At 37.8% G+C, this 25521-nt stretch overlaps 1 protein-coding gene across 2 annotated transcripts; it reads right to left on the bottom strand.

Annotated features, from left to right (window-relative positions):
• Positions 1-400: 400 nt before the first annotated feature.
• On the bottom strand, positions 401-22484 carry rnf216 (ring finger protein 216). Of its 2 annotated transcripts, none has more exons than XM_046835040.1 (16): positions 22410-22484; positions 21626-21800; positions 20238-20371; positions 19448-20089; positions 17263-17339; positions 16412-16514; positions 14567-14728; positions 14358-14472; positions 13447-13583; positions 13034-13084; positions 11935-12072; positions 11052-11279; positions 3873-3970; positions 3101-3323; positions 1113-1188; positions 401-977 (listed from the first exon to the last, which is right to left on the bottom strand). In XM_046835040.1, exons 2-16 carry the CDS (start codon positions 21690-21692, stop codon positions 685-687), a joined length of 2544 nt encoding a protein of 847 aa, XP_046690996.1. In that variant the 5' UTR covers positions 21693-21800; positions 22410-22484; the 3' UTR covers positions 401-684. The 2 variants fall into 2 exon arrangements, with proteins under 2 accessions (XP_046690996.1, XP_046690997.1); XM_046835041.1 differs by having other exon boundaries at positions 22323-22416.
• Between the last annotated feature and the right edge of the window lie 3037 nt (positions 22485-25521).

The raw sequence follows: 25521 nt of genomic DNA, 5'->3' as shown, positions 1-25521 counted from the left end.
AAGGAAGTCAGACCAATATGCAAAAAAAAGGGTTGACAAATAACTAAACAGGAACAGTGCAGGGCAAGATTGATATCAATGATTCAAATGAGGTAAGGCTAAAAGATTAAAAAAAGGAGCATGGGCAAGGAAAATGCCAACAGTGTCCAGTTTTGTCTGATTTTGGATGTACAGGACAAAGTTAAAAGCAAACAAACAAACAGACAGAAAATAAACCAGCAGCAAAAAATTCTGAGAAAAAAAAAAACACCCCATTGATAAGTCTAGAGGACTGATAAGCCCAAAAAACCTATCACCAAGAAATAAATCATGCCTGTATTTTATTTCAGGTTATATTTAAAGCCTCTTTTCAGAGCCGTCTTCAATAAAACTTTATAATAACGAAAACAAAACTTCAAACTGAGTCCACCCAATATATTTTATTTAACTGAAAACTGCTGGACAGATTATTTTCATGAGTATTCATTGATTCATTGATATTCATTTGTCAAAAAAAAAAAAAAAAATTCAGGAAAAAAGAAACGGTATGAAGCAAACTGCAGTTTTTTCACACTCTAGAAAAAAGGCCATAACAGAACATCATTAAAAAAAAAAAAAGTACAAATAATGAGGGGTTGAGGTTATAAGGTACTAGAGTCTGGGACAACACACGTTTGAACTGTAGTTCTCAGTATGACATGCTGCTCAGAGAGGCCTAAAGAAGCGATGTGGCGGGCCGTAGTGCATAGGCATGTTAAATTCAAAGTTGGGGTTGGGAACGTTGTAGTTGATGGGGGGCAGGTTGGGTAACTGGGGCACGTATGGGGCAGGGACAGGCTGCAGGAAGAGCCGCTGGGGGCCCGGCAGTAGCACCTGAGGGAGAAACAGAGGGGGGCGCATGGCCTGCGGTGCAGCGTTGGGGGCTGGAGCCGGTTCCACCCGTATCCTCTTTGGAGGAGTAGGTTCAGGAGGAGGACCCACTCTTTTACCAGTGGACTCTATATAAAAAAAACAAGAGCCACATACAGAATTAGTACTAGTTACTGATTACGGGATATGCAGTTAAAAGAGTAACAAAGACTTGAAAGGTGTAAACAGCTAAAAAAGGAGGAGGGTGTGAAAACAACCCTTACCTGACTGACTGTTCTTTTTGTTTAGTTCGGCTTCACCTTCCTTCTGGATCTCCTGGATGATTCGCTCATCATCTTGCTAAAGGGACAAAAGATACATCAGAGAAAGTTAGACACAAACAGCAATACCTAATTACACATTAAGTCATTAAACTGAACATTAAAGAATGCAACAAGTCTCCTGGTTCATTAAGCACAAACAGGAACAACTAATAAATCTGGGGTGCTTCATTTGAGCAAAAAAAACCCCCAACAAAACAAAAACCCCAACCAACAGTTTTAGCCAACCACAAACACTTATAGCATAACTCTGTAATATGAACTGTAACACTCAATTAAGACAAGCACATAAAAATAACAGGCGGTGTATACAGAAAGGGTCAACATCACTGCTGGATTTATATTAACCACCAACCAAACAAAATCTCAGCATCTACTCCACCAATACCTCAATTAGACTTTTATTGCACACCTACTGTATCTTCAGCCACAAGCTTCAGAATCCTGAACATTGCAAAATAGCTGGTTCTCTCCATACATCGGGTTCAAAATGTATCAAGTCTGTGATGGTGAGCTTATTTTTTCCCTTTCTCAATCAACATATAATAATCTGCAACCTACCAAGTTATTAAAAGCTTTGTCAAAAGCATGCGAACGCAACCTTGAGAGGAACCAGACAAAAAAAAAAATCTTGTGGCTGACACCGGATAGTAGGGTTATAAAACCACAGCAGAAGACACACTGTGAAGAGTAAAGACAAACAGTATTAAGTGTGTTTATAAGATGATGAGTGTATGTCTTGTCTTTATAATCACAGCAGCAGGTAAATAATCTACAGTATCCAAGTGATTAACCATTGAAAAAGAAAGTGAAATTTGGGATTATACTGGTTTTTGGGATGTGTAGTGCAGAAAACTCTGAACAGAAGTCGAGTTTAAGGAGGCATTTAAGAAAACGTACAATCGAGACATGTCTACAGGAATACAGCTCACCTTGGACAATTTACCTCATAAAACCATTTAAAAATATAAAGCATTGACTAGAAATGCACATGTAGACCTTACAAACTTTCATCTTTTATCATCAATCACAACTTTGCTGGTAATATGGTGTTAAGGATACAAAACGTAAAAAATAAATAAATAAATAAACCTGGGTTCTTATAGTCACAGTAATTATTATATATAGCAGTCATCTAGAAGTTCCTCAGTAAACTGTTTGTTGTACTCGGGCAGAGGATCTGAGCTTGTCCATTACACAGGCAGAACATCGCTCCGGTGTTAATGTGTACACTCAGGGTTCAGTGCTGAGAATAAATTACATGGAGTGTTTGCTTCCTGGCAATGAAGAGCCTGTGACTGCATTTCATTGGTTCTGTACTCTGACAGTGACAGTAAACTGCACCTATGTACGGACTTTTATTTAATAGATCAACCATGTGGCACAATAAATAAAGCTTTGTAGTGGTGAGTATCATATTACCGCAGTACGTTAACAAGCCCCAGGAGCGCTGAGACTTAAACACACTGGCTGATGAGAGCTTAGAGGAAAGATTGAGATGTGCTGTGGGCGACTGTAACCCTTTCAGATTAGTAACACACTGGTTCTGGTGCTCTCTAGAGAACAAAGCAGAATTTACATCTCGGTTTGTTCTAAAAGCTGAAGATAATAAGCTGCAGGAATTAGGAAGGTGAATAGACATCTGAAAGTAGGAAATTGGGTATATAGGTTATGACCTACATGCATTTAAAGTGAGCAAGAATGTAAAATAAATAAAAGCAGAGTCTGTTCGTATTTTAATGAGGTAAGCAGTATCATAGTGTGTGTATATGTATGTGATATATATGTTTATATAAAAGCTTTGGCTCAAATGTGAGAGTAAATTAAATGTATGTGTAAAGCAGACAGAGGGAGCGAGAGAGAGAGAGAGAGAAGCGTTCGCTGTCTATTAAATGAGCTCCCCACGTTGGTGTATTGTGACGTGTTGTTACCGTGGGGTCTGTCCACAGCGAGCACTTTTTGCACTGGCGGCAGGGGGCACCAGGAGATCGGGCGTGCTGGCAGAAGTGGTTGTAGCCATTGATGGGCTCTCGGCAGAGGTAGCACATAAAGGCGCCGCAGCGACAAGACATTCGGTTGCAGCCCTCCGATTTTACAAGACCCGCTGCACATTTATGGCACTTCCTGACGCGGGCCGCCGTCATCCTCTCCTCACTGCAGCACAGGACGTATAACACAAGCACAGGCGAGTTTACACAACATCAAGAACAGAGTGCATCATTCAAATGAGCTCTGATCTAATGCTAATAAAAGAATGTTGAGTTTAGTCACCCTGTGGGTGTAATTCCTGTAAGAGGAGAAAAAAAAAAAAAAGGTGTCAAAAGGTGCAAGGTAAACAGGATAAGCTGTCTCTGGACCTGGTGTTTCCTTTAGCCAGATGCAGGAAGGAAGCCATGTTTTAACACATCCTGACCAGACCAGGAAGTGGCCGTCTATTTCAGTTTGCCTCTCAACTGCACATATTTATTCAGGCCTCATCCATTCTTCACCAAAATGCAACACAAAATCTATCCAAAATGGCTGTATGACTGTGCATTTTATTTTGAAGGGGCCTTAATAGGAGGCAAACAGTCAATTCTACTGATGATGATGGTCTTGGTGGTGCATTACATCAGCATGAGCCCTGTAGTACTGCATGCTGAATTATTAAATATATTGAGATTTCTTTTTTTTTTTTTTTTTTTTAAACAGACAGGCACTTACAAAGCCACCCGGAGCCGGATCTCATCCCTCTCCAGCACCTGCTCACATGTCTTTCCTGCATGCTCCTTCCACAGCACGTGGCACTTCCGGCAGCTTTCCTGAGGAAGGGAAACACAAACAAACCTCTGCGTTCAAGTCACCTGCTAAATAGTACACATAATACGTAATATAAAGACGAGGCAGCCAGCTGTGTTGCCACTCATACACGTGAACGGTAGAGTTTTGTTTGTGCGCTAGGAAGCGACTCAGGTTCCCAGCATTGTCTCTTAGCTATACCCTTTTGTATTTTATATCCTAGGAGTCCTCCGTTATTAAATGGAAGGCCATTAGAAGAGAACCCAACAGGATAAAAGCCCAGAAACGCATTAGTCTGGTAAACAAACACATCTAGTCTCCATAAGAGCGGAATGCAGCCAGGCATCGACTTGACATGTTCAGACAAAAGAACAATGCCGGAGCACTGGTGTTGGCTTGCGTGTAAAGCATTATGAGAATTAGACTACAGGAGATGCCTAAACAAAGCTGCAACTCCTGAATTCAATTTTGCAGCGAGAGGAGCGACGGGTCGACTGCACTCGTCCTTCGGGTTGCCTAGAGACGCCGTTTTCATCTGTTCCATTTTAGTCATGCTTGCCCACAAAGCTTTGCCTTTCAGCTGACTGCAAAGGACATCTGTCCCTGCCTTTCAATGAAGCCCCACACACACACACACAAGTGTGTGAAGCAGGACGCTGGTGGAATAACGCAACGACGCCTACGCAGTTCACACATGGCATCTTATTCCCGGAGATTCGCATGAGGAGGTTCTGATCCACAGCCAAACCAAAATTATTATCCACTGCTATCATCTGTTTAACTCAGAGTGCTTTCACATATTCTCAGCTGCACATTTATTTGAGCAAGGACTTTTCAGAAGAATCCACAATGTCACATAGCTTTAAGTAACGCACGTTATTCTCTCTCACACATCCACACCCACTGCCCAATGAGGTCCCTTTCGTCCCTGTGCTGAGTTGCCTGGTAACCATTTGCCTTAAATAAATGCTGGTAGACATCAATATTTAAAGACAACAGTGTAGTCTGATCCCATGACATGCGACAGCTTGGGAGTCGCCGGGATACTCGTTGTCCCAGTGTACCTGTGTAAAGAAGCCTCGGGTGAATACCGGCAAAGGAAAGGGGACTTGAAGTTTACACACGTGGTTACACAGGATAAATTTATACATTCTCCATGTTTGTACACACACAGATTATTCACAGACGTAACACAGGAATAGCAAGAATTTCAAAAACTGACTGAGCAGTTAAGTAAAACAGTTGCATTGCTGTGCATCTATCTATCCTCTACTAGTTGGGACAATGGCCATGCAGACATAGGAAGAGCTGGGTGGGGTAGATGACTGCAGCTGAGCAGTAAATCGATGAAGGATCGCCCCCTACTGGACATCCAAAATACAGCAAGGGAGGGACAACAAGCAAACAAACTAAAATGGCCTCACTGATATAGCCTTGCAGTAACAGGAACAATCAAAACAGCCAAAGACACTTCCGAGTATCATCTTTTCAATTATATAACTTGGTTCAGCTGTACTGTTCATTCAACAACCTCAAGCTAGTGTTCATTCTGAGTAATTTCCTCTTTACAAAAGGTTTCCATTTATATGAATAAAGAACAGAGTGGTAAAGAGTTTTATATATTTATGTACTTGTTTAAATTATAAAAATACAAATTGTGTAGATAGTAAATGCCGTGATTTTCTTAAATTGCGAAGCACTTGGCTGCTGATAACACAAAATATTGTGTAGATATGCGGGTCAAGATGCAGAGATCAACATGGTGTAACATTGGAAGGTCATCCACATGGCTTTCCATCAGACTTTTCTATCAACTAAAAAAAAAAAAAAAAAAAAAAAAAAAAAAAATCAGGCCGGTACATCAGTAGGCTGAGCATAACTGCTATTAGATATGACGTGTGAAAAAGTGTCTGCGTGATGTCTTGTAATAGACTGGCATTTCTTCCAGCATATAATCCTGCCTCCTTTACAGTGTAGCCAAGATAAACTCTGGATGCACTGCCAACCTGACCACGATAACGAGCTTGATAAAGCTGAAATAAATGACTGATTGAAAGAAAAGGTCATAAAACTTCACTATCAAAATCTAACAAGTGTCAGTTCAGTTATAAAATGCTACAATTATCTCAAAAGTTAGCAGGAGCAAGATTCCTTGCCACTGAAAGTAAATCAGTGATCAGTGCCTGAGGGTGACTGTGAGAGAGACTGTGTAGAAGTATGAAGAAGTTGACTGTCTGAGAGTCATTAATGTTCTGGCACCTTCACTTATATAGCAGGACTAAAAATACAATGATGACATCATGCTAAAACACACCTCTAATCTGCACAAGCACTTCCTGGATGGTCCAGAGTAAGTTAAGAGATGGGGTGGAGACAACCCCTTGTCAGATCCTCTACTTATACAAACTTCTCATTTCCTGGTCAGCCCAGCTCCAAAAGTTCCACTTGCTGAATGTTTAAGCTCTGGCTCTGATACGGATTTATTTTTCAGCTACCAATTGCTCATTAGCTTAATATGTTTGTTTGGCTGTGTCTAAAATAGTTTTCTGACTTTGTCTTTCCAACACATGTTCTTCAGAAGTCTCACAGACTGGAGTGGAAAACTACTGGGCTGCTAGTTTACCCACTGGCATGCTGAGGAAAACCACATGGTAAATTTTATAATCATGACTCAAACCAAAAGCTGCCAAAAAGTTAAAGATAAAATGACAAACATAACCTGCTAAAAAGATGTAATTTATTTTTTTTTTTTAAACAGTCCTCCTAGTGACAGGAACTCTCTCAAACCACATCTGGCTATATATATATATATATATATATATATATATATATATATATATATATATATATATATATATATATATATATATATATATATACACATACATACATTATATATATATATATATATATATATATACATATATATATATATACATACATACATACATACATACATACATACATACATATATATATATATATATATATATATATATATATACACATACATACATATATACATATGTATATATATATATATATATATAATGTCAGTTTTGTCTGATTTTCTTAGACCAGATGAAAACCGGTATAACGTCAAAACCCTTATCTCGAGACTGTGTCAGGTGGCTGCTTCAGTTACGTTTTCTTCTAGGTAAAAATCAGGATTTGGTTAGCCTCAGGATGTACCAAAGCAGTCACTGAAAGTGAAGAGACAATTCAGGTCACTCAGGCTCATGGAAACTACATATGTAGAAAATGAACAGGAGTCTGATTAAAACAGGTTTTCTAACTCTGGAGGTTAGAGCCGAATGTACGCAGTGTTAAAACTGCTCAGCGTGCAAAAGCACGCTGTCTCTCTGCTCTTCTGTGGCGTTTCCCCCCCTAGCCAGCGAAAAAAGAGGCAGCAGCATCAGACCTTATATGGCAGAAGAAGACATTAACAGCGCGTCTGATTGGGGAGCTGCTGTGGCTGCAGTCGACTCACTCACTCTGTAAATGTGCTGCCTGTAGCAGCCTGGGGGACACTCAACACACCCACAAACACACATACACACACACGCACACGCATGCACACATGAAACTGCCCGAGTAGAGGGTGACAGATTATAAAACCGAAGGTATGTTCCTTTTTGAAATTGTGTGCTAAACAAGGGCCTGGTTCACATTGTTCAAGGATTAGAGAAGCAGCGCTGCAAGGCAAAAGCCATGCCCACAATGCAACATGTCTCAACAAGATCTCATCATCAACCTTCATAGCCAGACACTGTTACCTTAAAAGGTAGGCAGCATGGAAAGAATAAAAACAGTAAAAAAATATATTGTTACACAATATAGGAAACAAAAACCACAAGACTTCACAATGTTTCACTCTTTACAGTGTCTCATTTCACTGCAGTGTGGTTTCAGTGAACAAAACCAAGGTCCATTAATTCACCCTTTAAAAAGAATAGACGATGAAGAACTCTACCACAGATTGTGTCCCAATTTAAGTAGAAAAATTAACCTTTTATAACATTTTAACAGTGAACAGCTCAAATACATAAAATCATACAAAATATATAAAAGTATATTTATATAAAACATTTTTAAAAAAGCAAAGAAAAAGAGCCTGGGCAAACAAACAGCAGGGCATTTCCAATTCTGAAGGCTTGGCCTTTAGCCAATCAGAGGCCTACAGTCCTTTTAAAGAGGTGGGCCTATATGCAAAAAAAAATTGCATCAGTTACATAACTCCTTCATGCACAGCACAATCAAGGCCAGAGTTTAGGGATAGGGATGTTTACGAGGGTAAGGTTCAAGCTCAATCTTCTATGTACACCTCCTATGTCTGGGTAAAGACCACGAGATGTTCATGCCACAGATAAACAAGCTATGTGGGAGGAAAGAATATTGACTTTGTCTTTAACAGAAGTTATTATTAAAGTCGATATTCTTTCCTCCTATCGACTTTAATAATATCTTCTGTTAAAGACAATGACATCCGATTAAAATGTTTAACCTGAGTACATGTGGCTGAAACACTGCAGCTGCAGTCTTTTCTAGAAGCTTCAAGAGGGCAAAAAAAATAAGCTCACTATGCAGTTTGCATATTTTTGGGTGGAAAAACAGTCAATGAAAGGATATGACTCAGATCTAAACGAGCAGCTCACTGTAGTTCACTGAACTTCATGCTCATAGCTAACAAGAATGGCACAAAGGGGAAGATTTATAAAAAAAAAAAAAAAAAAAAAAAAAAAAAACGAGAAAAAAGGAAGAGAAAGTGTGTTGGGAGATGAAACTCAAGCCACTCTGCTGCTCTCTATTTCCTCTTACTCTGTCCAATGACATTCAGAAGAGAAGAGTAACAAAATGGAGGCCTGGCCAGATAGCACTAAAAATCGACCAGGAGTAGCAAGCCAAGGACCACACTGATGGAGAGTGTCTCATTTTTTCCCGCTCTTTCCCTCCCTCCTCATCTGGGGGTGAAGTTACAGGAGGGTTTGGAGTGGATGACTGGGGGGGAGGAAGTGTGTAATCAGAGGCAGATGTGGAGTTGGGTGAGGCAACACATACCTTTATAATGGATCAACACTACCACCCAGTGGGCTAATGTATGTACTGCATAAAAAAAGCAAAGCCCTGGAGAACCAAAACAGAGAGAGAGAGCTGTGGAGTGGGAGGACAAATGGACGCCCCCCCTTCCCAGCATTCCTGTGTTTCACTGGATTGAGTAAGTGTCTGCTGATACAGTGTCGCTGATAGAGAGACAGCTCCTTTTCTCCTAACACAGCCTGGTACATTCCAGAAGACCTCTCACACACAAAGCTCAAATGAAACAGCAGAAAGCAACAGTTTTAACACACACAACATTAAAATAAATTTCACACACTTAAAACACGTACATTACACAACATTGTTTCAAATTCCAGCTTGGCAAGTGGAGCTGCAACCTTAAAAGTCCGTGCAAAACAAGACATTCCTTTAATTGTGCAAAACCCAAAAATGTTATTGCAGCTTTTAAAAGCCCAGAGTGCTGCATATCTCTAAAGTGCACACAACAAATTCTCACACCTTTAGTTTCTGCCGCTATAAAAAGCCCATTAATTTGTTCAACTACACTAATCATCACACAGGCCTGGCATCAGGTCTCTTTAAATTCTGAGCCCCATGAGGTCTAACGCTCCACCTAGTAGCGAAAAAGAGGTTCTAGCAGAAAGTAAAAAAATCCAGACTCTCGTAAAAAATCTAAATTCATTTACTGCACATATTTCATCTACTAATACAAGACCTAGTACAATCTCCAGGTAAATATAAGATAAAGTCTGTGTAGACAGACCTGTGGAACATCATCTTCCTCTACATTAAAATGTACTGAAACACCAAATGAAACAATTCAGCAGAAACTTATTCATAATCACTTTCCAACAATCACAATGGAGTTATTTAGGAGTGTTTTTATACCCTCACTGTTGTGGAATGTTCTCAATACAACTTTGTTCCTGTTATCACTTTCGTTCTAACAGCTAAAAACCTCGTTCCCTCACCAACTCCCTTTCTTTTTTTTCTTTCATTATTATTTTTTACACTTTCTGGAAGTAAAAAAAAAAAACACCACGAGCAAATCAGGAAAACACCCTTGTTTAGGAGGAATCCTGACAGTTATACCACAGAAAACTGGTATGATCGAGACTTGTTTCCCGTATAAAAATGTTTCCTTAAAGAAAGCTTCATCCTCAGGATGAGAACTTGCTCACTCTTTTGTACAAGGCTCTTTTACGGCAAAGCCTGATGTTAGTTATACTAATGGAAAACAAGTAACAAGAATAAATTTTTTCCAAATGTAATCAGTATGGACAGCACAGGTACTGTACCAGACCTACATCAGACTCCTTATTTAACCCCCTTTTATATTTTCACATGTCCAAAACACCGAAGTATTGTTAATGCAAACTGTTGCCTGATGTTTATGTTAGTTAAGCTGCATAGTGGTCTAGAAGACTACATCTATATTTTATATATATATATATATATATATATATATATATATATATATATATATATATATATATATATATATATATATTAATATCTAATTACATTTTATAAGTACTGAATCATGAAAATGTGCTAAATGAAATAAATATGAATATATTAATTAATAAATATAATTATATAAGGAGTATCTTATAAATGCTAAATAATAAATATGATATCGCTCTGTCAGTGCAGCGCTAAAAAGTCAGGGATTCGCCTCTAGAGGCCGCTCTCGTAATGACAACGGACATTCTCAGCCACTCCAGCAACAGACACAAGCCGGAAAAACTATCAGTATGGATCTTTTTCCAATAGTTCCAGCAATCAAATATCTGTGCCGATTAATTAGCAAAACAGAGGAATGTGTCAACCTCTACTATATTTAATGAAACTGCCGTTCATTGGCTCTGTACATGCACCTTGCACAATGACAAACTTGAATCTAATCGAATATAGTTATTATTCTGGACAATCAGGTGCATGTTTAATGGATCTTGAAACTAAGGTAATCACTTTTAATTGAAAAAGTGAAATGACACAATCAAATGTATTTAACTACAAGCAATGTTTTCTGTACGGACTAACCTTTCTGCAGCGGGGATTGGGGCAGCTGAACAGAGAAATCTCTTTGTCCAGGAGAGCTGGGAAGTTACAGAACGGACACCTGACCAGCTCGTCTGCACAGGTAGCAGCCACGGCTTCCTCAGCCTGCCGTTCGTAGTATTTACACAGAATGTTTTCTGGTAAAACTTTCTCCAGCTCACTGGTGGGGAAGGAGCAGGTACAGCTGCCCTCCATGCAGCTCAGCTCTGACTGCAAAGCAGAAAACATGCTTACATTAAAACATCTTCCATTTTTGACAAAACTCCCAACAAACTGGTGAGTTTGAAAGTGAAAAACTCCCCACAAAAAAAAAGAAGGGGGATTTCAGAAAGCTAGGAGAAAAAAAAAAAAAACAGAATATGGTGATTTCCACAATGCCACGCAGTTTTGACAGTTTCAGTCATGTTCAAGTTCAGTCATGTGCTGAACCAACCTGCATTGTTTCCCTCCTTTCCTTCCCTTTATCCATCTCGAACACAGCTCATCATTTTACAAAGAATATATAAACAATATAAATAAATATATAAACTTTCCAAAGCATTGTGCTACAACAAGCTTACAATCCAGACTTTACCCATGAATGCAATTATTATATATATATTTTTTTATAAGGTCACCTCATCAATGATTTTATATTTTAAACAGCAACACACTTAAACCTATTTATTTTCAGATTATAAAATGCATTAGTACATGTCTCGGTGCTCTATACAAGTGCATTAATATTTACCTATTGATCATGTTAGAGATGAAACCACTGATCCAAGATTTGCAGTTAAACACAATACATGTGAGGCTTGTTGACATTTGGAGATTTGCTGGCACTTTAATCAAATGCTGTCTCCGACTTTTGCTCGTGGCTTACCCGTCCTGATCCAAACACGGCCTCCTGTGCGTACTTCACCAGGCACTCCTTACAGAAGAGATGGCCATCACTGCACTGGGTCATCTCCTCAAACGCAAATTCCCCACAGCAGCAACCGCACTCGATCAGCTGACCATCCTGAAACACATACAGCCATGAATGACTAAAATGCAACACAAACCCTTTATCACAGAAAGCAAACTTTTTTGCTGACAGTATAGGAGTGAGGCCGAGGAGTTATTCTATAAACAATGATGGTTGTTAATGACAAAATTCCTCCATTTTAATCATATAATAAAGTTAATATGATAATGTACTATACCAGTGCTCCCAGCACATGGGTAGTACCTACAAGGTTTTTACACATTTTAAAAAACATGTAAAAATTCAAAGTCCTAAAAAGGCTTAGAAAACAACAACCGTGTGCAGCCAAACAGCTCTTTCATTAGTTTTTAATTCTTTTTTTAGTCCTATTTGCAGCTAAATCACTAAATAAAAACTACAGCTGCTAAAGAATATACAGTAATCTCCCGCTTTACCACGGTTCGAATCTCGTGCCCCCGGTTTATCAGGGAATTGCATTTGCCACATAACTAATTTGTTATGGTAGTTTTATGTTATAATAATGAAATGTATCAATACAAATATAATTATTCATTATAAAATGAAGCAAAATGTTAATACAGTACAGAAAGTAAAGAATGGGGTGACGTGTATCTTTAACTTTAACTTAAACTACGCAAAAGCTACGATACTACAGAACTGTATACTGTACAGTACATGTACTCATTAGAAATGTGATACAGTGTACAGTATCATCTCGCTATATTCTTGCAAATGTTTTCTGTGTGTGTTTAAAGTGAGTGGGAGGATGATTTCCGGCTTAAACAATAAAAAAAAATAGCATTTTTGGGGTGGGGTCCGTATATTGTAAATTTGCATTTATCGCGGGGGCGGTTTTGGAACGTAAACGTACAGTAAACGGGGAATTACTGTAAGTTTAAAATAATCACTTTCCGTCTGAATAACAACAACATGAAGATGTGGAAATAGTTTGCTTATGATTTCTTATTACAAATAGTAAACCAACAATTATTACCTTCTGATATTGCTCCTCATTCACTTGCAATGCCAGCAAGAAATCTTCATGCTGAAAACAATAATAAATCATGTTATTGACTTCTACACCCTTCTATACACAAACTCCCAAAGGAATAAGCATCTGATTACACAAAGAATATACAATTTCCTCACAAATGATTTATATTATTTATTTTATATTATTTTTTTATATAAATACTATATATGTATATAGTTACAAATATTGTGCAGTATCATGACAGTGTCTTTGTGTTGCTTGATATCGTTGTGGTACATCATGCATCCTTACATACAGCTCAAGAGAAAAACTCTCCTTCAATAAATCTTATTTCAAATCATGCTGATCTGAAAGTAAATAAAAGAGGAAGTGACAAATCTTCTTCTTTAAAAAAAAGGCCTTTGAAATAGTACCTCCGCCATTTCCTTTGCTTTCTGCTCATAAAACTGAAGCTCTTTCGTTAGAGAAGGCTCAAGCGGCATGTCAAAGCTCCTGCTCCATCTTCGGTTTTTCTCTAGAAAGAACATTTTCCTTTCCAGTTTGAAGGAACCTGAAAAGTAAGCGCAATCCATAAGAATGTGTGGGGGTCAGAGAAAACCAGTCCTAAACTGCTTGGTTGTGCACAGGGCTATGAGGTGCAAGAGTAAATCTGCTGTTGCCTCCAATTTCACCCAACCTCTAATGCACTGTAATCTAATGCACAAAAGTATGTGAACTCGCCCACCATACACATTTGTGTAAAAAAAAAAAAAGGTGATGTAGCATTACAGTTTTCCTTCACTGAAACTTAAACTTGTTTCAGCATGACAAGTTTGAGAAGGCTGGAGTTGAAAATTTGAAGTGAGCCACCACTGAACACCAACTGCATCCCAGACCTCCTCAACCAAAATCAGTCCCACTATGCTCTTGTAGCTAAATGTTCACAAATCAACAAATGCTTCGAAATACATTTGGAATGGGATGTTCAACAAGCACATGGTGATGGTCAAGTGTCAAAAACCTATTGGCCACATAGTATATGTTACAGCTGTTAGTAAATTCAATCTATATTTCTTTTGAATATGGCCATGATGCTGTTTTCCCCCCCCATAACCAGCTTAGGTTATAATGGTAGAAGCAGAGTCCGAAAGTCTTCCACTGGATTTGGTGGTGATTTTTTTCTTTTTACTACTGCAATTACCAGACTGCTTTCATGTTTGTTATATCTGAGTAAAACATCTATAAGCTCAGAAATGCCCATAGCCTGCACAGAAGAAAATGTAAGAATTTGAAAAGTGGGAATTTTCCCAGGAGAAACAGAGAACAGAAACATGACTGTAGTCACCCTGTTCAAGCTTGAATTCGATAAAGGCTCGTTCATTTGGCTCTTTCCTCTTCTTTCTCTTCCCTGAGGGGTCAGTAGAATTTTCTTGCCACTTCTTAAGGGCTTCATATAAGGCCTGGAACCCAAACAACCAAGATTCATGCATTGCTTCAGAGGCCAGTTTTGATAAAAGAGAAATTGAAGGACATGAGCACGGGCATGAGCGGTACCTTGCGGGTGATTGCATAGTGTCCTTTGAGGCAATTCAGTGCCCATTTGATATCCTGGCAGCTTAGCATCCTGAAGTCTCCCATCAGCATTTCTGCAGCTTGCATTGCAACCTCTGGGCCAACACGGTTTAACTTCGAATAATCAAAATAATTCTCAGTTTCCTAAAAGAATGAAAAACTGGAACAATTAGGAAATCAAACTTAAACAGAAACCTTCACCACTCAGAATGATTTCTACAGTTTCACAAAAATGACATTGTCCAGCTAGGACAATGACACAGTAGATTAAATAGTCCTTTGTTTTCAGTCCACTGACATATCATGCACAATTACCTGATCCAGTAGAACAGACTGAATTCACACTTTCTGTTACATGAATACATAAAAGCTAAGAGCAAATGAGGCAAGTCATATAATGATGTTCCCTTAGGAAAAGGTGACATTCAGTAAACTTTACTGCTGTAAATTTAATGTAATCCGGACAGGATTCAGTCAGCAATGAGGCTTTATGCATTATATAACAAATACAAAAATAGGTGAAATATTACATATACAGCAATAAACTTTACTGAATGTAAATAAAAACCCAAAAAGAAAAAACACTGTTGTAGGTCCAAACAATCTATTAGTCCAGTGTAAGTGCTTTAGACATTATGAGTTATTGTGTTTATAAGTATAAAGCCCTTCTGGAAAAGAAAAAAAAAAAAAAAAAAAACCCAAGGGGCTAGAAAAGAAAAAATATATATATATTTTCCAACTGATTTTTTTTATTTTGTTAATTTTTTTGTTGTTGTAATTTTGCATTTTGTGTTACACATTTACATGGTTTGTAGGTGTGGGGAACTTCCAACCGACCGGTTAGTTCCTGTTCTCATGTACATTATAGCAACTATAAACATTGTTTCCCTCAAAAGCATCAAATTTCCCATCTCTTTAAAGTTAATAAGAAGTGGAGGAGAAAAAAAATAAAAATACCACCACAGCTTTTACCATAAAATCAAAAACATTTTTTTTTCCTGAAACTTATTGACCTACCCTGGTTTGAAAAAAAAATCCATTTATTAACCGGTCTTAGATTATATATTATGTTATAATAACTGAACAGCAGTTTAATATAAACCCCATGTTAATATTACAGTCAGAGCTGTACAGTTACAAAAATATCAATGCGACTTCTAACCAATTAGATCAGTTCAGACACACTGTGGGATAATTATGCTTATTTATTTGCTACATAACATATGATCCTGTGCTGCCGCTGGGATCGGTCCTACAGACATTATTGTAAAATGATAATTAATGAAAGTTGGTCATATCTTCAGTCTTTCACATTTAGTTTTTAGTCTAATCCGCCAAAACAACCTTAGTTGAACCGGCTTTTCATCTGCTGAATTGTATTTGGGGTTCTTCAGCTTTTCAGGTGCAACATTTTTTTACTGCATCAAAAAGCCAAAAGCTGTAAATGCTATGCAAATATGATTTTTGGTAGACTATAGCAATATTAAATTAGTGTTACACATGTTTGTAGACCAATGCTTTCATTAATTATTATAATATCATGTATATAATTGCCACCAGGTTTACTGACTGCATATCAGACAATTCTTAATAATCAGTTCAAAACATTTCGATTAAGCAAATGTGAAAATGTACGCATGCAGATCAGTAGAAAGTATAACTGTGCAATGCTAAAACATCACTTTGAGATGTTGTTACAAACCAATGTCCTCTTATTTCCCTCCACACAGTCATCCAAATGTCATTTGTTTTCTCCTCTTGCTCCATAAATATAAATATCTAACAGAATAATGACTGCTAGCCTGAATCTTAAAACTTAATACAAACCTGTGTTTCACTGTCATTTGTCTCAAGGAGTACACTTCTCTGAGTTAATACAGAGTTCGCTTTCCTCGGATAGTCCGGATTTTCCAACAGCATATTGCATATTCTGATTTAAAATAAAAGAAAAAAAAGAAAAAAAAAAGAAAGAAAAGAAAAGAAAGAAAAGAAAGAAAAAAAAAAAGACAAATTAAACATTTAACCCATATTTACCTCATACTAAAAGATGTAACGATGCATAGACGAACTGCGACTATGTTTTTAAAAAATCCATTAATTCATAATTAATTATTCATTTCAATTAAATAAATTAAATTTAGCATCTAATGTACTTGCACAGTTTGAACACCAGAGGTCTCAATCTGTTTAACACAGAGTTGTAAAAAAATATAGATAGCACACTGATCATGTACTTGACCTTTTTCTTTAGTTATGCATTGTGATGACATCATGCATATATGGTTTATTATATGGTTAAACAAATATAATATATATAATATTTTAATATATAAGCCGACTTTGGAGCTCTGTTTCTGGTTGTGAGCTCACAATTATTTTCACTGTGTCAAATACTTTGTTTTTTTTAGTCTATATTTTGGTAAAATTGATGTTATTTGTAATTGTTTTATACATTTTCTTCAGTATGTTGAATCTGTAGTACATTTCTTTGTACTATTTATGATTCAGAAATAAAAAAGGAATCAGCCTGATTTACCAAACAAATTTTGTACAGAACATTCTGAGAAAATTAGCAGACAGTAACGTGAACTAAACACACCATGGCCTGAGTGCATCATTACACCTCTATCTGACTGAGAAACACATTAGCAAACCCAAAAGGAAAGATTTGTACTTACACATTTAAATCTTTCACTTCATTTCTCTCTATCAGTTCCACCACGTACGGCTCTTCAACATCTGGAAAAAGGTCCACCTGTGACATATACATTAAAAAACAAACAAACTCAGAACTCAATTCAACAAAGCATTATACGCATAAAGTCTGAGAACAACACATTTATGAGCAAACTGGTTCAGAGTCAAATCATTCTGGATCCTTCAGCCTTCAAAATGTTTTACAAATTTGAGCATGAAATGTGAAGTCAGTACTTCACTCAGTCTTTTTTTTTTTAATAGAATTCAAGTCCATTCTTTCTCAATAGCAAACATCCAAACAGGACGATGTTGTGTGCTGGAACTAGTCTGCGTGGCTGAAACTTCTGGACTTATAACTCTGAGAAATGTAACTTCCTGCATTTAGGACGTTTTGAAAACAAGGTGAGGGAGGCGAGATTGAGATTGTTTGAATATGTGCAGAGGAGGGACATGGGGTATATCAGTAGAAGAATGCTGAGGATGGAGCCACCAGGAAGGAGGAAAAGAGTAAGACCAAGGAGGAGGTTTATGGATGTGGTGAGAGAAGACATGCAGGTAGTTGGTGTGAAAGAGGCAGATGTAGAGGACAGGGGGGTATGGAGACGGATGATCCGCTGTGGTGACCCCTAATGGGAGCAGCCGAAAGAAGAAGGAGAGATAAAACATTAGACTAAACATATTAATAGTAATTTGTGACATGCCTTCCAGGCCAAACTTGAATTTAGAATTCAATTATTGCAATTCTACATGGAAATGGAATTAATACAGGACTACAATCTTGTCCCTGACGTCCTGTGACAGCTCGTTGGTCTTTCCAATGGTGGTGGAGACGTTTGAATGGAAGCGATTGATTCTGTGATTGGTGTCTTTTATACACATAATGAGTTGATATTAGGAGTATTTTCATAAGGGGTCAGGACTCATTTTTTTGGGAGTCAGAATTCTTGCTGGATCAAATACTTATTTCACTCAATCAAATACAAAACAGAAATTCAGAAATTTCCCCACTGTGGGACGAATAAATCTGTATCTTTTTTGTGATTTTTTTTAAATATTCTGTCTCTATCTGTTAAAATAAACCTACCATAAAAGTTCTAGACTGGTCATATCTTTGTAAGGGGGTCAATTTACAAAATCAGCAGGGGATCAAATGATTATTTTCCCTACTGCATTTAAACACAAGCACTAAAGCTCCTGTCAGTTCATACATTTTAATTAATAAATGAATTTAAATGATGGCAAATTTTTACATTTATAGGTTTGTTTTGGTTCACTTTCCTAACTTTTCAAAAGCTTACATTAATGCCAATACTAATAAAACCCCTATTTCTCACTAAATGTCCTCGATAGTGCTCGAAGTCCCGGACCTACTGAACTAGCACGAGGATGTGTTTTTGATAGACACTCCAAATATCTTCTAGAAGTCGTTGTGTATAAGTGTGTCTGCTAAACTCAGAACGAGGAAGCCATTTAAACATTCCATATTTAAAAGTATATATTAGTTAGCGCTTGAATGTAAAAGGAACATAAACAATCAGGACGAGGAAGATATATACTTCTTTTCATTTTGATTACCAAATATTGTGTGTAAACGCTCAAAAGAATGAAGTAAAAAAATAAATAAAAATATGCCCATATTCAGCTTGATTAATAAGATTCTTTGCTGAAATCAATATTCATACACACACACACATATACATATGTGTATGTGTATATGTGTATGTATGTATGTATATATATATATATATATATATATATATATATATATATATATATATATGTGTGTGTATGTGTATATATATATATATATATATATGTGTATGTGTGTGTATGTATGTATGTATATATATATATATATATATATATATATATATATATATATATATATATATATATATATATATATATATATATATATATATATATATATATATATATATATATATATCTCAGTATCAATGTACACATTTCAAACCAGATCTCAGTTGAGAAATATTTCCCATTAATTACCGCAAAACAATCACAGATTATTTCTATTGAAACTGAGGAGAAAATCAGCTCACTGGCTGCTGATAAACAGAACAAAAACTCGTATGACTAAATAAAAATGTTATCAGCACACGGACACGAATGCGCCTGGAACGGAAACGTGAATAGATGGCTCACCACTCGTGTGACGAGCATGTTGAGACTTTTCTGCTGAGCTGTTTGAGGATCTGGAGCTGCAGGTTCAGCAGCTGTAGAGGGACCAGGCCTCTCATTTTCAGCTAACGCCTGTAAGCATCGGGGGAACAGCTGGGGAATCTGAGCCTGCTGCTGCTGCTCCGGTTGCTGCTGGCGCTCCTCAGGCTCCTGCGCTGTGTGCGGGGCCTGAGGCGTGTCCATCTGCCGTTCCTGAGGGGGAAATGGGACTACAGCCCCGGCGTACCTTTCAGTTCTGTGTGGACTCACCACTGCCACCTTTACACCCAGTGTATCTGTGTTCACAGGGGTGAAAAGAGCTGTGCCCTGACCGGCCTGCTGCGTGCTGGGTAAAGGATCGCTGTGTTGGGACGGCGCGCCTTTAGCAGAAACGTGAGGTCTGAGCAAAATAACATCTCTAGATGTGGAAGGTACAGCGTTCTGGTCCGTAGTGAAGACACCAATGGCTTGATTTCCTGATGTGGGCTGAGCAGGCGCTACAGAGGAGCGAAGAAAGTGCGAGTCCATGGGGTTAGGGCCTGGCGGCACACAAGGCTGGCTTTGAGACGTGCTGCCTCCCCATTGAGCAGCAGGTCGGATCAGTACACGGCGAGGCGGCAACTGTGCCTGAAGAGGACAAGACAATAAACTGACGCAAGACCAAACACCTTTAGAACATACTGAAATCAACAGACTCCTATTATAATTCACCACATACACAAAAATGTCAGGAACTACATCAAGGATCAGATTAGGACATGGGAAATTTCGCTACCTCTAAAATGCTAACTTCATCTTCATCTTCGTCCTCATCTTTGACCACCACAGGAACGTTAGGTCTGAACATTTCCAGATCGTCGTCGGAATCATCAGATATAGTTATGCAGGTCCTCCTTCTTGATGTGTTATCTGAAGGGGAAAAAAAGTAATTACCAGTCTCACATTTCCGAGATAATCGCATTCAGTAATGAACACAAATGCCTAACCACAGTAAAAGCTTCAATGGATAAAGCTCTGCCCTTCTTCATCAACACACACAGTCCATGTCTGAAGCTCAGGCTCTGAACACCGGAGGCCACTATGTGCATCTGAGGATGGTTCCACATGAACAGCTTAAAGATCCATGAAGTTACTGAGCAACTCAAGAACTATGAGGACGGATTTGGATTGTAATTATATAAACAGTCTGCTAGAAGGGCTTCAGGCTGCAATTTCCGTGAACAGTTCTGCATTTAGGCATCCATCACTGAACAGTACACCTAAACAACCAGATGAGGATGGGTTTCCTCCTCTTACCATCTCAGGGAGTTTTTCCTTGACACTGTCACCACAAACTTACAGGACTTAACAATATCACCACAAATAAAATCGAATTGAATTGAATGCAGCACAGCACAAACAGCTGGATTCTATAAAACAGGAAGACACATCAGGGCAGAGATGAATGGCAGAGTCTACTTACTTACAACTTCTTAAAAATACATGCAATGCACAAGAACCTCTACAGTGACCTCTGCTCCGATCTAGAGCACTATGTGGCCAGGTTGGCTAAAATGTTTACAGTTCTTTTCAATGGCAAACCTCTGCCTAGATCTTGTCACCTCCGAATAGATGATAAATTCCCTTCAACAGACTGATTTAGGAGGTTTGCTGACTGTGCAAAATACACTGCATAGACAAAAGTTTGTGAACACCTGACCATAAAATCTTTATGTGGCCTATGGACATCTTATTCCACATAAAGTCCAAATTTGCTTTAATATTAGACTCTACTTTTGATGTTCTGTTGCTTATGACCTGCTTGTAAAGAGAAAATGCTCAGCCTGCACTATAAAGTGGCCAGTAATAATATTTTTTATAAAGTAGTGGCGTAATCACCTTTGTCTTTTTCACTACTAACAAAAACAAAACGTGCCTGTTTGTCCTTTTACTATAAAATGGCGTTCCAGACCCGTTCTCTTGACCTCCGCTCTTCTTTTAAATCTAAATATTAAAACTAGTCCTGTGAGTTTGGTGTAATCCCTACTCCTAAAACAATACACTTAACCTCATCCTCATCTTCACCGTCTGTCTCACTGAGGTCAAAAGTTTATAACGAACGTGTCAATCGACAGAACAGCTTCACAACGCAATCCGGTCTTAGAGACCGGATGTGACACCGACCTTGGCTGCGGCGTGCACTGAAGCTGCCCAGATGTATGACATCATCATCACTGGTGTTGTCAGCCATGGTGAGACCACCAGCCAGACTCCCTGAGTCTCCCACCTTCTCACTCTCCGCTGCACACTAACACCCATGCACACACACACCAGGCCCTGGAATCAGAGGGACATCACCCTGTGGATAGACACACATCAACATCATCACTTGAAGAATGATAAACCTGTGATGGTGAAGAGATCTGGAAGTTAATGATTCAGAGATAGAGGAGGGCAAAGAGAGAAAGTGAAAGAGAGAGAGAGAGAGAGAGAGAGAGAGAGAGAGAGAGAGAGAGATCAGCCTCACTAAAGAAAAAGCATGACTTGTAACATCTCAGCTGGCTTTTATTTTTAGTTGACGACTAGTTCAGGTATGAGTTATCGAGTCAGCCTTAAACTAACCCTGATGTCAACAATCGAAAGTTATCTGCCCCCCATGCTGGCAAGAGCTGGGGACGAAGTGTGACGTTCACCCTATCTCTTCTGTGTCCCATATCTATCTAAATAATCAACAGCAAACCCTGCACACACCACCATCCAACTTAGCTAGCATTCACAGCGTGTTAGCACACAGAGTTGGCTAGCTACTTAGCACTTTAGCTTCTTGGGCTAAGGCAGGGGATAAAATCAAAGCGCTGAAAGAACACACCCACGCACTCACCCTCATCCTCGTCATCATCATCAACATGTCAACTATCCAGCAAGGTTAATGATCACTATAAGAGGAGAAAAAGACAATCCCACCCACCTCTTAGGCAGATCAACACAGCTCTGGAACCGGATATGGAAACAAACGGCCAAAACAAGTCTCGAGACGTCACCTGCATGACGCGGCGCGGAGAGGTTCCTAACAAACGCTGGGAAATGTATTTTTTTTGAGCGCTCTAATAGGAAGTGTAGTAAGTAAGAAAATACAGTAGGTGTCGCTGTTTTGCTTTGTTTGAAAGAAAAAAAATGCGAGGGTTTTTTTAAAATTGCAATTAAATATGCATATATTAGAATACATAGTTTCATGTAAATATGTTTATTTATAAAATTTTTTGTAAAAAAAAAAAAATTGCACTTGAAAGATCACAAGAGGCCTGCCTTCTTTCCTCATACCACTTTTCCCCTTAGATTTCACAAAAAAAAAGATTTTGCACAGGGCTTTCACATGAGATTTTATTTTATAACTTTGGTCATTTAAGCTTTTAGAAATAAAATCTCTATAAGTTTAAACCGTCAATTATTTATTATCATGTAGCTATGTTTGTATTTCAGTGAATGATTTACTATATTTCCCACAATACAGTTTATTCTGTGTTTCACTCCAGGCTCTGATTTGTAAATCTGTGTTTGTGAAAGCTGGGGACGTTATCCATTCCCTCTTTAGAGAAATTAAATGAATTCTGACTGTGAATGTGAACAGTTTGTTTAGTGCTACATTTCTTCAGTGGATGTGATCATTTACTGTGTTAATGGTACATTAAATGAGACAAAAGAGCAGCGTTCACATATAAACAGAAACTTAAACAACATGAGTTCTTTAATGTTGAAGTGACGCTGGGGTTCACTGTGGCCTTCGGGTGCAGCAGCTCGTGAAACGATGCAACAGAGCTGGTTTTATGTGTCTTGAAGGAATCACGCTTCAGCCTTCACCACCTTTTGCTGTTGTGGGCTGTGGAAGACCAAAAATATCAGCAAAAAATCCACCTAGAATGTATTATTAGTATTGTTTTTAGGGTTTATCTTTAGTCAGTAAACTGAGTGTTCTTCACAGATAGCTTTGAAAAAGTTTTTGCTATCAAAAGAATCTTCACAATATAATTATAATTCAACATAATCTCATAGAAAGTTTATTTATAAAATGCCTAGTGCTTAGGCATTGGATAATCGAGTTTGAGAGTCTTGACTGCTAAAAAAAAGAATGAGTCTCCAAAACAGATTTAGTAAATGAAGGTTGATAGGTAAATAAATCATAATCATTCACAGAACCTGACGTGCGTGCGTGTGTGTGTGTGTGTGTGTGTGTGTGTGTGTGTGTGTGTGTGTGTGTGTTTCATACAGCTCTCCTTAATGAGCAGTTATAAGTCTTTATTTTGCAGTTTCTAGGCAGTTTTTGTCAATGCAAGCAGTTTTCCCATTTCTCCTCCTTAATGACTACTAATAATAGTTTTGTAAAATAAATTAACATCAGGTGAATTTATGACTAATGATATATATATATATATATATATATATATATATATATATATATATATATATATATATATATGAAATATATATATATATATATATATATATATATATATATATATATATATATATATATATATATATGAAATATTTTATTTCACATAAAAACTTCTGAAAAGAGTTGTCTAGAACTCATACTACAAAAACTCGAACAAGTTTAAATGTATAAAAAAAGAAAAAGAAAAAAAAGAAAATTAATGACTATTGACAATTAGATGGTTAATTTATTAATATAATCATGGATAAATATTTTTGAAAGGTGACTATTTTCTGCTAATTTTACCAAAAATCACGTTTTTCATTTATGGTCCAAAATTACCTCTGAAGCCTAAAACCCCACTAACACCACTAACCTCACCCCAGCTGCCCTGTTTACGTTCATTAATTCATAAAAGAAGAAGAGAAATCGACGGATTTTTGGCCCAGGACTGATAATCTCATCTGAGGTTTTTTAAAAAACACTTAGTCAATAACACACCATCTGTTTAAACATTTAGAGTGAAATGAAATCATTAGTTTTTATTCTGCCTCCAACATCTTTGATGCTTTTTTATAGGTCACATTTGTCAAATGTTAATTGCATTATTAAATCTACTCTTGTTCTATCATATTAACTTTGTACCTCTCAGTAATATGCATCACATAAACACACAAAAAAGCAGAATTCCTGTGAAGGATGAAAATGTCCTGTGGAAAAATCAAGCATCTGTTCTCTACTGTCTCAAACAATTACTCTCATCCATTTCCTCTGTGTTATCTGAGTTTGGTTCCAATGTCAACCGCAATTTGTTCTAAAACTTTTCTGGAAAATTGAAAATAAAAAATAAAATATTACTTACTGCACAGAGATCACTGCACTGATCACTCATATTTATCTTTATAACTTCACAGGAGACAAACCCCTCTTATTAAGCTTTAAGATATTTTATGGCATTGGTGATGAATACCCAGGGTGAAAAAGAGTAGAAAGAAACATGACCTGCATAATACAAGACAAGACTAAGCACAAGAGGTTGCATGTGAATGAGAGTTTGTTGTTTGGCGCAGCTCACACTGGATCACTTAGGCAAAGTGCTGGTGGGAAACAATAGACTAGTTTAGCTGCACATGTGTTCCAAGGAAGCCTAAACAGCACAAAACTACTTTAATGAGTTTGTGGAAAAGTCGATAATATAAACTTTTGTACTTACAAGCTGGAAGGATTCTTTAAATTTTTTTTAAACAAATGTCTTTTTTAGTCACTCACTGTCACTGACTCAAACATTCACTCACTCGATCACTCACTCATTCAGTCACTCACTCATTCAGTCACTCACACTTATCCACTCACTCAATCAGTCATTCAGACTCTTACTTGATCACGCATTCATTCACTCATTCACCCCCTTATTCATTTACTCACTCACTCACTCACTCACTCCTCACTCACTCACTCACACACTCACTCACTCACTCATTCACCAATTTACTCACTCACTCACTCACTCACTCACTCACTCACTCACTCACTCACTCACTCACTCACTCACTCACTCACTCCACTCACTCACTCACTTACTCACTCACCACTCACTCACTCCACTCACTCACTCCTCACTCCTCACTCACTCATTCACTTACTCACC

Source organism: Silurus meridionalis, chromosome 22, assembly GCF_014805685.1.
Source record: "Silurus meridionalis isolate SWU-2019-XX chromosome 22, ASM1480568v1, whole genome shotgun sequence".
In the NCBI taxonomy this organism is placed as follows: domain Eukaryota; kingdom Metazoa; phylum Chordata; class Actinopteri; order Siluriformes; family Siluridae; genus Silurus; species Silurus meridionalis.
Note: the sequence above shows the minus strand (reverse complement) of the source record. Positions and strands in the feature narration are given on the sequence as shown.

Bases quoted from the DNA above. Each gene is read 5' to 3' on its own strand.
- rnf216 (XM_046835040.1), bottom strand. From the start codon at position 21,692: ATGGCTGACAACACCAGTGATGATGATGTCATACATCTGGGCAGCTTC. The intron at 14,473-14,566 runs GTACCGCTCATG...TTTGGGTTCCAG, and splicing joins ACTATGCAATCACCCGCAAG to GCCTTATATGAAGCCCTTAA. The intron at 11,280-11,934 runs GTAAGCCACGAG...TCTGCTTTGCAG, and splicing joins CCGTGTTTGGATCAGGACGG to TCAGAGCTGAGCTGCATGGA.